The 13,647-nt window shown below is 48.0% G+C and overlaps 1 protein-coding gene across 1 annotated transcript in view; it reads left to right on the forward strand.

The window, feature by feature from the left end:
* col9a2 (procollagen, type IX, alpha 2) overlaps window positions 1-13,647 on the forward strand; it is a 203,448-nt gene that overhangs the window by 169,598 nt on the left and 20,203 nt on the right. The window contains exons 26-28 of the mRNA XM_078237704.1: window positions 9,299-9,343; window positions 11,716-11,748; window positions 12,536-12,682. Of these exons, the coding sequence (XP_078093830.1) occupies window positions 9,299-9,343; window positions 11,716-11,748; window positions 12,536-12,682 (225 nt within the window). The remainder of the gene's footprint in view (window positions 1-9,298; window positions 9,344-11,715; window positions 11,749-12,535; window positions 12,683-13,647) is intronic.

The raw sequence follows: 13,647 nt of genomic DNA on the forward strand, positions 1-13,647 counted from the left end.
GGTTGGAATGCGAATACTTACAACTAATCCAGTCTTTAAGAAACAAAACAATGGGAGTGGGGAGAGCATCAAGACAGGCTAAAAAGATGTGTATTGTCTCCAGACAAGACAGCCAGTGAAACTCTGCAGGTCCACGCAACTGTGGGAGTTACAAATAGTGTGACATAAATTCTGATTCTAGGATCGCATGATAAAGACTCAGGAGGAAAAAAGCAGAAATATTTATGTGAAATAGTGTGACATAAACCCAATATCCCGGTTGAGGCCGTCCTTGTGTGTGCGGAACCTGGCTATCAGTTTCTGCTCCGCGACTATAGCCAGGTTCCGCACACACAAGGACGGCCTCAACCGGGATATTGGGTTTATGTCACACTATTTCACATAAATATTTCTGCTTTTTTCCTCCTGAGTCTTTATCATGCGATCCTAGAATCAGAATTTATGTCACACTATTTGTAACTCCCACAGTTGCGTGGACCTGCAGAGTTTCACTGGCTGTCTTGTCTGGAGACAATACACATCTTTTTAGCCTGTCTTGATGCTCTCCCCACTCCCATTGTTTTGTTTCTTAAAGACTGGATTAGTTGTAAGTATTCGCATTCCAACCATTATTCATGTAAATTGAGTCTGTGTCTTATAAGTTCTGTTTGTGAACAGAATTCCCACTCACCTGAAGAAGGGGCTCAGAGCCTCGAAAGCTTGTGTGGCTTTTGCTACCAAATAAACCTGTTGGACTTTAACCTGGTGTTGTTAAACTTCTTACTGTGTTTACCCCAGTCCAACGCCGGCATCTCCACATCATGCGTATCAGGTAGACAGCCTTGGTCGAGTTGCAAGTGTATGTACCGTGTACCTGGTGGATGGTGTTCTCACGTGAGATGATGGCATCCGTGTCGATGATCTGGCACGTCTTGCAGAGGTTGCTGTGACAGGGTTGTGTGGTGTCGTGGTCACTGTTCTCCTGAAGGCTGGGTAGTTTGCTGCGGACAATGGTCTGTTTGAGGTTGTGCGGTTGTTTGAAGGCAAGAAATGGGGTTGTGGGGATGGCCTTGGCGAGATGTTCGTCTTCATCGATGACATGTTGAAGGCTCCGGAGAAGATGTCATAGCTTCTCCGCTCTGGGGAAGTACTGGACGATGAAGGATACTCTGTCCATCGTGTCCCGTGTTTATCTTCTGAGGAGGTCGGTGCGGTTTTTTGCTGTGGCACGTTGGAACTGTCGATCGATGAGTCAAGCACCATATCCTGTTCTTATGAGGACGTCTTTCAGTGTCTGTAGGTGTCTGTTGCGATCCTCCTCATCCGAGCAGATCCTGTGTATACGGAGGGCTTGTCCGTAGGGGATGGCTTCTTTAACATGTTTAGGTTGGAAGCTGGAGAAGTGGAGCATCGTGAGGTTATCCGTGGACTTGCGGTACAGTGAAGTGCTGAGATGACCGTCCTTGATGGAGATGCATGTGTCCAAGAATGTAACTGATTCCGGAGAGTAGTCCATGTGAGTCTGATGGTGGGATGGAACTTGGGGGAAGGCTAACTATAGCCGGATTAGGCAGGAATTGGTGGACGTTAATTGGGAGAGGATGTTCGAGGGTAAGTCCATGTCTGGCATGTGGGAGTCTTTTAAGGAACAATTGATAAGGCTGCAGGATAGGCATGTGCCTGTAAAAAGGAAAGATAGGAAAGGTAGGATTCGAGAGCTGTGGATAACCAGGGAAATTGAGGATCTGATTAAAATGAAAAGGGAGGCGTAAGTCCAGGCAACTGAAAACAGATGGAGCTCTGGAGGAATACAGGGAGAGTAGGGAAAGAACTCAAACGGGGAGTTAGAAGGGCAAAAAGAGGTCATGAGATGTTCTTGGCAGGCAGGATTAAGGAGAATCCTAAGGCATTCTATTCATACGTTAGGAACAAAAGAGTTGTCAGGGAGAAAATCGGACCTCTCGGGGACAAAGGAGGGGAATTATGCTTAGAACCCAAGGGAATAGGGGAGATCCTAAATGAATACTTTGCATCAGTTTTCACAAAGGAGAGGGACTTGTTGACTGGGAGTGTCTCAGAGGGAGGTATTGACCCATTAGAGAAAATCTCCATTACAAGGGAGGAAGTGTTAGGGTTTTTAGGTAACATTAAAACTGACAAAGCCCCAGGGCCTGATGGCATCTATCCTAGACTGCTCAGGGAGATGAGAGATGAAATTGCTGGGCCTCTGACGGAAATCTTTGTCGCTTCTTTGGACACAGGTGAGGTTCCTGAGGATTGGAGGGTAGCGAATGTGGTCCCGTTGTTTAAGAAAGGTAGCAGGGATAACCCGGGAAATTATAGGCCGGTGAGCTTGACATCCGTGGTAGGGAAGTTGTTGGAGAGGATTCTTAGAGACATTTGCGCATTTAGAACGGAACAATCTCATTAGTGACAGACAGCATGGTTTTGTAAGAGGGAGGTCGTGCCTTACAAATTTGGTGGAGTTTTTTGAGGAAGTGACAAAAACGGTTGACGAAGGAAGGGCCGTGGATGTCGTCTATATGGATTTCAGTAAGGCATTTGACAAAGTCCCACATGGCAGGTTGGTTAAGAAGGTTAAGGCTCATGGGATACAAGGAGAAGTGGCTAGATGGGTGGAGAAGTGGCTTGGCCATAGGAGACAGAGTGTAGCGGTCGAAGGGTCTTTTTCCAGCTGGAGGTCTGTGACCAGTGATGTTCTGCAGGGCTCTGTGCTGGGACCTCTGCTATTTGTGATATTTATAAATGATGTGGAAGAAGGTGTAACTGGTGTTATCAGCAAGTTTGTGGATGACACAAAGATGGCTGGACTTGCGGATAGCGATGAGCATTGTCGGGCAATACAGCAGGATATAGATAGGCTGGAAAATTGGGCGGAGAAGTGGCAGATGGAATTTAATCCAGATAAGTGCGAAGTGATGCGTTTTGAAAGAAATAATGTAGGAAGGAGTTATACAATAAATGGCAGAGCCATCAAGAGTATAGAAACACAGAGGGACCTAGGTGTGCAAGTCCACAAATCCTTGAAGGTGGCAGCACAGGTGGAGAAGGTGGTGAAGAAGGCATATGGTATACTTGCCTTTATAGGACGGGGTATAGAGTATAAAAGCTGGAGTCTGATGATGCAGCTGTATAGAACGCTGGTTAGGCCACATTTGGAGTACTGCATCCAGTTCTGGTCGCCGCACTACCAGAAGGACGTGGAGGCGTTAGAGAGAGTGCAGAGAAGGTTTACCAGGATGTTACCTGGTATGGAGGGGCTTAGTTATGAGGAGAGATTGGGTAAACTGGGCTTGTTCTCCCTGGAAAGACGGAGAATGAGGGGAGATCTAATAGAGGTGTACAAGATTATGAAGGGGATAGATAGGGTGAACGGTGGGAAGCTTTTTCCCAGATCAGAAGTGACGATCACGATGGGTCACGGGCTCAAGGTGAGAGGGGCGAAGTATAACTCAGATATTAGAGGGATGTTTTTTACACAGGGTGGTGGGGGCCTGGAATGCGCTGCCAAGTAGGGTGGTGGAGGCAGACATGCTGACATCGTTTAAGACTTACCTGGATAGTCACATGAGCAGCCTGGGAATGGAGGGATACAAACGATTGGTCTAGTTGGACCAAGGAGCGGCACAGGCTTGGAGGGCCGAAGGGCCTATTTCCTGTGCTGTACTGTTCTTTGTTCTTTGTTCTTTGTTGATGTCATCATATAGTTGTTTCAGTGATTGTTGGCCGCGAGTTCCATTCTCCCTCAGAAAATTCCAAAGATTTGGCATCTGGATGGGTAAAGTTAAAGTTTATTTCAAGTTTAAAGTTTATTTATTAGTCACAAGTAGCCTTACATTAATACTGCAATTAAGTTACGTTGAAAATCCCCTAGTCACCACACGCGGGCATCTGTTTGGGTATAGTGAGGGAGAATTTAGCATGGCTAATGCACCTAACCTGCTCATCTTTGGACTGTGGGAGGAAACCGGAGCACCCGGAGGAAACCCACGCAGATACGGGGAGAACGTGCAAACTACACACAGACAGTGATCCAAGCTGGGAATCCGAACCTGGGTCCCTGTCGCTGTGAGGTAGCAGCGCTAACCACTGTGCCACCGAGCCGCCCCATGAATACATGGGTACATGAATAGAGAGGGAATAGAGGGATACGGACTGAGTAAGAGCAGAAGGTTTTTTTTCATTTAGTTAGAGCATCATGATCGGCACATGAATGGTCTGTTCCTGTGCTGTACTTTGTTCTTTGTTTTGTTATTCACAACCCCCTGAGTGAAGTAATTTCTTCTCATCTCAGTCCCTAATCGCCGCCCTCTTATTCTGATGTGGCCTGAGGGCCTCAAATCCCCAGGGAAACATTTTCTATCTATCATCTATCCTATCAACCAATGTTATGGCTCTAATTGGAAGTGGGAAAGTCAAAATTGGAAGCACCATGATAGAGGCAGTGGATAATTACAAGTACCTTAATTAACTCAAAGTTACATCTAAGGTGAAATCCAGGTTAGATTAGCATGGGTAAGAAGTATGACCAGTGACTTAAATAGCATCTGGAATTGCAAAAGCATCAACTTGATGGGCTCAAGGACTGATTCCTGCTTCTATTTGTTATGACCTAATGAAGCTGAAAAATATCTAGTATGGTCACTAGTCGGCCAGTGTGGACCAGACTGGTGCCAACAGCACGATGTTTGAACTCTGTTCCAGCAGGGATGGGGGACCTGTCTCCCTGCCCTACCAGTGGTGGAGATCATGGTGCTGTGGACCAGATCTACCTTCAGGCAGCAAATTGAAGAAGAGAGTCATTCGTGTAGAGTGTAGCACTCTACAGATGTGAGAGTTTGACTCAAAGCGAGGAAGGTGACAGTTTTTGAAATGTGCGTATGGCCGAGGATAGACTGAATCAAGAGTCAGACATGATCAGGACTCAAAAAGGTTGCTAAATACAGTTTGAAGTCTCACAACACCAGGGTTAAAGTCCAAGAGGTTTCCTTGGAATCACAAGCTTTCGGAGCGTTGCTCCTTCATCAGGTAACCTGGTGTTGTGAGACTTTGAGGTAAAAACAAAAGAGGAAGAATAATCAGATTGCTGGATAACATTTAGATGTGAACTGAGAGAGGCTGAAAGAAAACCAGAGAAGAAACAAGACAATGTCAACAACCCCACTGAGGCTATTGTGACAAGCAAAAATCCCAAAAGACTCTTGCAGAATTTTATATATTTCAATGAAATCACCCCCTCAGCCTCATTAAAGGTACCGTTTACTCCGCCTCTGCTCATCCCAGGAATCAGTTGAGTGAATCTCTGCTGCACTGTCTCTACAAGTATATCTATCCTTAAGTAAGGAGACCAAAACTGCACACACTACTCCAGTTGTGGCCTCACCAATGCCCCGTATAATTGCAGTAAAACTTCTTCATTCTTTTACTCCAATCTCTTTGTAATAAAGGCCAATGTATCATTTGCCTTCCTAATTGCTTACTTTACCTAAGTATTAACTTTCTGTAATTTGAATACAAGGACACCTAGAACCCATTGAACAGCAATATTTCCCAGTCTCTCATTAATTCAATCATATTTTGTCTGACTTTGCTCCCAAAGTGGATAACTTGCCATATTATACTCCACATGCCATCTTCTTGTCCCCTTTCACACTCACCAAAACTATCTTTTTACCTCTGCAGCTTCTATGTGTCCTCCTCACTGCATACTTTCCTACCCAGCTTTGTATCATTAGCAAACTTGGACACATTACACTCAGTGCCCTCATTTAAGTCATTAATTTAGATTATAAACAGCTGAAGTCCAAGTGCTGATCCTTGTGCTACCCTGCTACTTATAGCCAGTCAACCTAAAAATGACCCATTTATTCCTATTCTCTGTTTTCTGTCAGCTAACCAATCCTCAATCCATGTTAATGTATTACTCCAGATGCCTAATTTTGTGTAATGATCTTTTGTGTGGCACTTTGTTGAACGTTTCTAAAAAAAAATATAAATACATTGCACTCACTGGATCCCCCTTATCTACCCTGCTTGGCCTAAACTCAAAAAACTCTAATAGATTTGTCAAACGTGGTTTTCAGAATCAGACTCTGCCTAATCCAAGTTCTCTGTTACCATGTCCCTAATGAGAGGTTCCAACACTCTCCTGAAGACCAGTGTTAGGCTCGTTGGTGTGTAGTTCTGTTTTCTTGTTCCTCTGTTGTTGGACTGCAGTGTTCTATTTGCTACTTTCCAATCAATAGGCACCAATCTAGAATCTAGGGAATTCTGAAAGATCAAAACACAGGCATCCATCGTCTCAGGATGGATGTTGTCAGACCCAGTACCTTTGTTGACCTTTACTGTGGACAGTCTCTGTCCCATCCCAAACTGATGTCAACATTATCTAAATCTAGAATCTTACCAGCTGTTTTCGCGATTCTGCCTTTCAGTGTGTTGAACTCGATCAGATTATTCATAGCTGTTAGATGAATGTTTCTGCATCGTTAGGCAGTTCACTTAATCTGGTTGATTCCATATCATTACATAGGATATACAGTACAAAAACAGACCATTCAGCCCAACCAGTTCATGCTGGTCTTTATTCATCTCTCAAGCCGCCTTCTATCTTTTCTCATCTATATCTACCATCGTACCACTTTATTCCCTTTTCCTGCATCTGTTTGTTTAGTTTCCCCTTATATTTATCTTCACTATTCACTTCAGCCACTCCCTGTGGTAGTGAGTTCCACATTCCCATCACTCTTTGGGTAAAGAAGTTTCTTCTGAACTCCCTGTTGGATTTCTTGATGGCCTCTAAGAACAGAGAACAAAGAACAGTACAGCACAGGAAACAGGCCCTTCAGCCCTCCAAGCCTTTGCCGTTCCTTGGTCCAACTAGACCAATCGTTTGTATCCCTCCATTCCCAGGCTGCTCATGTGACTATCCAGGTAAGTCTTAAACGATGCCAGCTTGTCTGCTTCCACCACCCTACTTGGCAGCGCATTCCAGGCCCCCACCACCCTCTGTGTAAAAAACGTCCCTCTAATATCTGAGTTATACTTCGCCCCTCTCACCTTGAGCCCGTGACCCCTCGTGATCGTCACCTCCGACCTGGGAAAAAGCTTCCCACCGTTCACCCTATCTATCCCCTTCATAATCTTGTACATCTCTATTAGATCTCCCCTCATTCTCCGTCTTTCCAAGGAGAACAACCCCAGTTTACCCAATCTCTCCTCATAGCTAAGACCCTCCATACCAGCAACATCCTGGTAAACCTTCTCTGCACTCTCTCTAACGCCTCTAGTTATGCTCTTCCCTATAAGTGGAAGCACTGTCTCTGTATCCACCCTATCAAAACCTCTCTGAATTAAAAAGATCTCTCTTCAGTCACATCTCAGCCTGTTTTCAAGAGCCTGTCAATCCTCTCCTGATATGTAAACCCACACATTTCTGGTATGATCCTTGAAAATCTTCTCTGCATCTTGTCCAGTGTCTCTATATCCTTTTTATAATATGGAGACCAGAGCTGCACACAGTGCTCTGAATGTGGTCTACCAAGGTTCAATACAGGTTTAATTTCCCTATTCTTTAATTCTATCTCTCGAGAAATAAAACCTAGTGTTTGTTTTGCTTTCTTATCATACCCTACAGTGAAGAAGGAGGCCATTTGGCTCATCAATACTGCACTGACCACAATCCCACCCAAACCCTATCCCTGTAACCCAACATATTTACCCTTCTAATCCTCTGACACTAAGGGGAAATTTAGCATGGCCAATCTATCTAACCTACATATCTTTGTACTGTGGGAGGAAACCGGAGCACCCGGAGGAAACCCACTTAGACACAGGGAGAATATGCAAACTCCATACAGACAGTCACCCGGGGCTGGAATTGAACCAGGGTCCCTGGCGCTGTGAGGCAGCAGTGCTAACCACTGTGCCACCGTGCCAGCCCGTGACCTCACTAATGTGTGTCTCAACTTTTAGTGATAGATGTATTTTACTCTGAGATCTCTGTACCTTTACCCCACCCGGACTCTCAGCTTCTAAGTAATAATTGACCTCTCTATTCTTCCCACCAACATGTCCTGTCACATTGCTCTGTGCTGAACTTCAATTAACAATTATTTGCCCATTCCTCACTTTTATCAATCTCCTCGTGGAATTTGTTGGTTTTCCTCAGTATTGACCATTTCCTGAATTTGGTGCCATCAGCAAATTTAGAAATTGTGATTTGATTCCAAAGTCGAAATGGTTAATATAAATTGTGAAGAGCAGTGATTCCAGCTCCGATCCTTGGAGAAAACCACTTCCCACCTTCTTCCACTCTGAATAACCGCCCTTTACTCCCACTCTCTGCTTTCTGTATTGAAGCCAGTTCGCAATCCAGTCTGCCACTTGTCTGCTGACTCCACATTCTCTGACTTTATTCATTTGTCTATTATGGGAACCTTATCAAAGGCCTTTTGAAAATCCAGATAAATGACATCTACCACATTTCCATTGTCTACTCTCTCTGTTACCAACTCAAAAAAATCAATAAGTTTGTTGAAGTAACATTTGCCCTTTATTCATTACTAAGTCTAACATGACATACCTCCTTATTGCTTCTTGGATATACTGTCCAAGACAGTATCCCTCCATTCCCAGGCTGCTACCGTGCCTGCCTCCACCACCCCAAGTAGGGTGGTGGAGGCAGGCACGCTGACATCGTTTAAGACTTACCTGGATAGTCACATGAGCAGCCTGGGAATGGAGGGATACAAACGATTGGTCTAGTTGGACCATGGAGCGGCACAGGCTTGGAGGGCCGAAGGGCCTGTTTCCTGTGCTGTACTGTTCTTTGTTCTTTGTTACTGTCCCATGCTTTCACTATGTCTGTAATCTTCTCAAGCCCCACAACCCTCCAACATTCCGACTATTCCTTCAGCATCTCCAGTTTTAATTGCTCCACCATTGTGCCTCAGTCCTACATTCTGGAATCGCCTTTATAAACCTCTCTCTTTCTCTGTCCTCCTTAAAACCTACCTCTTTGATCGAGTTTTCAATCTGCTGCTCTGATTCCTCATGTTGCTCAGTGTGAAATGTTTCAGGATGTTTTCCGTGTGTGTGCGTGTGTGTGTGTGTGCGTGTGTACGTGTGCGTGCGTGTGTGTGTCTTTACGAGTGTCTGTGTGTGTGTGCCTGTGTTTGGAGGTGAGAGAAGGAATCTGGGGTCTTCTTGACATTTGTTCATTGTGTTTTAACTTTGAGAAGAAGCAGTTGGTGTGATCTGTCTGGATAAATACCATTGTTTCCATTGCCTATTATAGGGTGACCCTGGAGTGGAAGGATTGGACGGTGATAATGGTGAAAAGGTAAGATCCGGGTTTGGGGGGGTGGGGTGGGCGGGGGGGGGGATGGGGTGGGGGGGGTGGGGGGGTGGGGGGGTGGGGGGGGTGGGGGGGTGGGGGGGGGCCCTCATGCAGGTTCAAGATAGAGTTAAAGTTTACAACATGCTTGGATTTCTCACCCTTCACTGCACTGCCCCTTGTCCTGAAGCAGGGCTGATGTGTACATCAAGCTCCCACCATCCCTCCTACCACCAGGAACCAGACTGCCGCGATGACGAATAAAGCAATCTTTCACTCTGGCTTGTGCCTCACCTGAGCAAGCGAGAAAATGTATTAAAGAATGTCACAGTTGTCCCTCGGGTGGTAAATGGTGTGACAGATCATAAGTAGCCCATCGGGTCTGCTCCACCAGTCAATGAGATCATAACTGATCTGATATAATTCTCAACTCCACTTTCCCGCCTTATTCCCATAATCCCCGATTCCCTTGACTGATTAAAAATCAGTCTATCTCAGCCTTGAACATACTTAATGACCCAGCCTCTACAGCTCTCTGCAGTAAAGAATTCCACAGATTCCCTACCCTCTGAGAGAAGAAATTCCTCCTCATCTCTGTGTTAAATGGGTACCTCCTTACTCTGAGATTATGCCCTCTGGCCCTAGACTCTCCCACAAGAGGAAACAACCTCTCAGCATCTACCCTGTCAAGGACCCCTGAGAATTATATATGTCTCAATAAGGTCACCTCTCATTCTTCTAAACTCCAGTAAGCACAGGCCCAACCTACTCAAGCTCTCCTCATAAAAAAACCCCTCCATACCCGGGATCAATCTAGTGAACCTTCTCTGGACTGCTTCCAATGCCAATATATCGTTTCTTAGATAAGGGGACCAAAACTGTTCACAGTATTCCAGGTGTGGTCCAACTGGTGCCTTGTATAGTTTTACCAAGACTTCCCTATTTTTATATTCCATTCCCTTTGAAATAAAGGCCAACATTCCATTTGCCTAAGTTTTTTGTGATTTATGCACAAGGACCCCCCAATCCCGCTCAGCTGCAGCTTTCTGCAGTCTTTCTCCATTTAAATAATGTTCAGCTCCTTTATTCTTCCCACCAAACTGCATAACTTCATTACATTCATTCTCCGTGTTTTGGTTAGGAATTAGAAATTGATCAGTTTCTAAGGATTTGTCATTTTTATTTTTCTCTTTATCAGGGCGTTCCCAGGTTCAGCTTCTCTCAAATTCCCGTCCAATGAGGGACAGACTGTTTGAAAGGAATATTTTCACAATGTAACAAACAAACCAGCAGCCCAGGATATCGGGGCAATGCTCCACTGGGCAGCTAGAGGGCAGCATGAAGCCCTGTATCAAGTCCCAGCCCGGGGACCCCGTCCCCGAGAGACCCCGTCCCTGTCCCCAAGAGACCCCGTCCCCAAGAGACCCCGTCCCCAAGAGACCCCGTCCCTGTCCCCAAGAGACCCCGTCCCCGAGAGACCCCGTCCCTGTCCCCAAGAGACCCCGTCCCCGAGAGACCCCGTCCCCGAGAGACCCCGTCCCTGTCCCCAAGAGACCCCATCCCCAAGAGACCCCGTCCCTGTCCCCAAGAGACCCCGTCCCGGGGACCAGAGAGACCCCGTCCCCAAGAGACCCCCGTCCCCGAGAGACCCCATCCCCGTCTCCGAGGGACCCCGTCTCTGTCCCCAAGATGCCCCATCCCGGGGACCAGAGAGACCCCGTCCCCAAGAGACCCCGTCCCCGAGAGACCCCATCCCCGTCCCCGAGGGACCCCGTCTCCGTCCCCAAGATACCTCATCCCGGGGACCAGAAAGACCCCCGTCCCTGAGAGACCCCCGTCCCTGAGAGACCCCCATCTCCGAGAGACCCCATCCCCGTCCCCAAGAGACCCCATCCCTGTCCCGGAGAACAGAGAGACCCCATCCCCGGCCCTGAGAGACCCCATCCCCGAGAGACTCCGTCTCCATCCCCGAGCGACCCCGTCCCGGACACCCGCGAGATCCTGTCCGCGAGAGACCCCATCCCCAGTCCCGAGAGACCCCATCCCGGGGACCAGAGAGACCCCACTCCGAGCTCTGACCCCAGAGAGTAGCGACATTGGGAGAGGAGATCCATACAAAACTCCTCCTCACATGCTATGCTCCTGGGAAGTGGACCATGTCTGTGGGTAGGTTTGGTTCCTTGGAGCAGTTGTGAAGATTGGACCCAGTGTCAACATTTTCACAAATAAAACACTGGGGATGGATTAGAGAACGCTGACCCCTCTAAACCCTGAGGGGCTCTGTCCGTCCACTCCAGCTGCCATTTGGCATCTATCTGTGTGGGTTCTTCGTAAAATGTTTAAATTAAACTAACAACTTTCTCTCTCTAACCCGACAGGGAGATTCTGGGGAGCCTGGAGTGAAAGGACAGGTCAGTCTGATTACAATCCAAAACCTCGGTACTTTTCCAAAAACAAATAATTACCCTAATATTTTTCAGACAATTTTATAAAGTTTGGCCCCCTCAGTGTAATGGAAGTGTGAATTGTTAATGAGTCTGGTTCAGTCCTTGTGGCTGTGAGGTCACTGCTGCATCCATTACCTTATGTCGGAGATCATATACCCTGGGAGCGCCGACACGGGATTCCGATCAGGGTGTGGTGAGTGACTATTCGGTCACGGGAGGCATCACATCTGAGGATTGTCTAATCGGTGGCATCTCTATCAGGGGTCAGGAGGTGAACTGTGTGTGTGTGGGGGCAGCTTTGGACTGTGGGAAGATAAAAGTGAGTTTAAGGTTGGAAGGGGGAAGTGGGGAGGGGGAGGGGGGGTGGGAGTGCGGGGGGAGGGGGGTGGGAGTGCGGGGGGAGGGGGGGTGGGAGTGTGGGGGGAGGGGGGGTGGGAGTGCGGGGGGAGGGGGGTGGGAGTGCGGGGGGAGGGGGGGTGGGAGTGCGGGGGGTGGGAGTGCGGGGGGAGAGTGCGGGGGGAGAGTGCGGGGGGAGAGTGCGGGGGGAGAGTGCGGGGGGAGGGAGAGAAGGGAGGGGGAAGCTGCGGGGGAGGGGAAGGTGCGGATGGGAGGGGGAGGAGTGGCAGAGGGGGAGGTGTTGGCCGGGGTGGGGGGGAGGTGCGTGTGAATGGATGGGATGGGGTGGAACGAGTTTATCAGCCATGCCGCCGACAGCCTCACTGGAGTCTAACGGTGCTTTGTTTCCCTGCAGCAAGGTGTAACCGGGGAGCCAGGCTATCGGGGCCCATCCGGTAACCCAGGAGAGCCAGGAGCCCAGGGCCGGGTTGGACTCCCCGGCCCCCGAGGTCTCAATGGAGAGCGTGGTGTTACTGGAACCACAGGCCGTCAGGGAATCGCTGTGAGTACCGCTGCAGTGTTACACAGACTGTCCCAGCCCCTCACTGGAGTCTGCTGAAAGAGAACGGAGATTCGGGATCAAGCACTGACCCCCAACACACAATCCAGAATCATTGTTACCCCACAGTGCTGTCGAGGGTGGTGAGAGACTTCAGGAGGACACAGACAGCTGGCAGATGAAATTTAATGCAAAGATGTGTGAAGTGGTTCATTTTGGCAGGAAGATTGAGTAAGACACTGTGAAGGTCAGGGTACAATTCTCAAGGAGCAAAGTGACCAGGGACCCCTGGGCTAGGATTGTTCAACAAGAACAAAGAACAACAAAGAACAAAGAACAATACAGCACAGGAACAGGCCCTTCGGCCCTCCAAGCCCGCGCCGCTCCCTGGTCCAAACTAGACCATTCTTTTGTATCCCTCCATTCCCACTCCGTTCAATAGGCTTTCTAGATAAGTCTTAAACGTTCCCAGTGTGTCCGCCTCCACCACCTTGCCAGGCAGCGCATTCCAGGCCCTCACCACCCTCTGTGTAAAATACGTCCTTCTGATATCTGTGTTAAACCTCCCCCCACCCCCCCTCACCTTGAACCTATGACCCCTCGTGAACGTCACCACCGACCTGGGAAAAAGCTTCCCACCGTTCACCCTATCTATGCCTTTCATAATTTTATACACCTCTAATAGGTCACCCCTCATCCTCCGTCTTTCCAAGGAGAACAACCCCAGTTTACCCAATCTCTCCTGATAACTAAGCCCTTCCATACCAGGCAACATCCTGGTAAACCTCCTCTGTACTCTCTCCAAAGCCTCCACGTCCTTCTGGTAGTGTGGCGACCAGAACTGGGCGCAGTATTCCAAATGCGGCCGAACCAACGTTCTATACAACCGCAACATCAGACCCCAACTTTTATACTCTATGCCCCGTCCTATAAAGGCAAGCATGCCATATGCCTTCTTCACCACCTTC

The sequence above is a fragment of the Mustelus asterias genome, chromosome 21 (assembly GCF_964213995.1).
Source record: "Mustelus asterias chromosome 21, sMusAst1.hap1.1, whole genome shotgun sequence".
Lineage (NCBI taxonomy): Eukaryota > Metazoa > Chordata > Chondrichthyes > Carcharhiniformes > Triakidae > Mustelus > Mustelus asterias.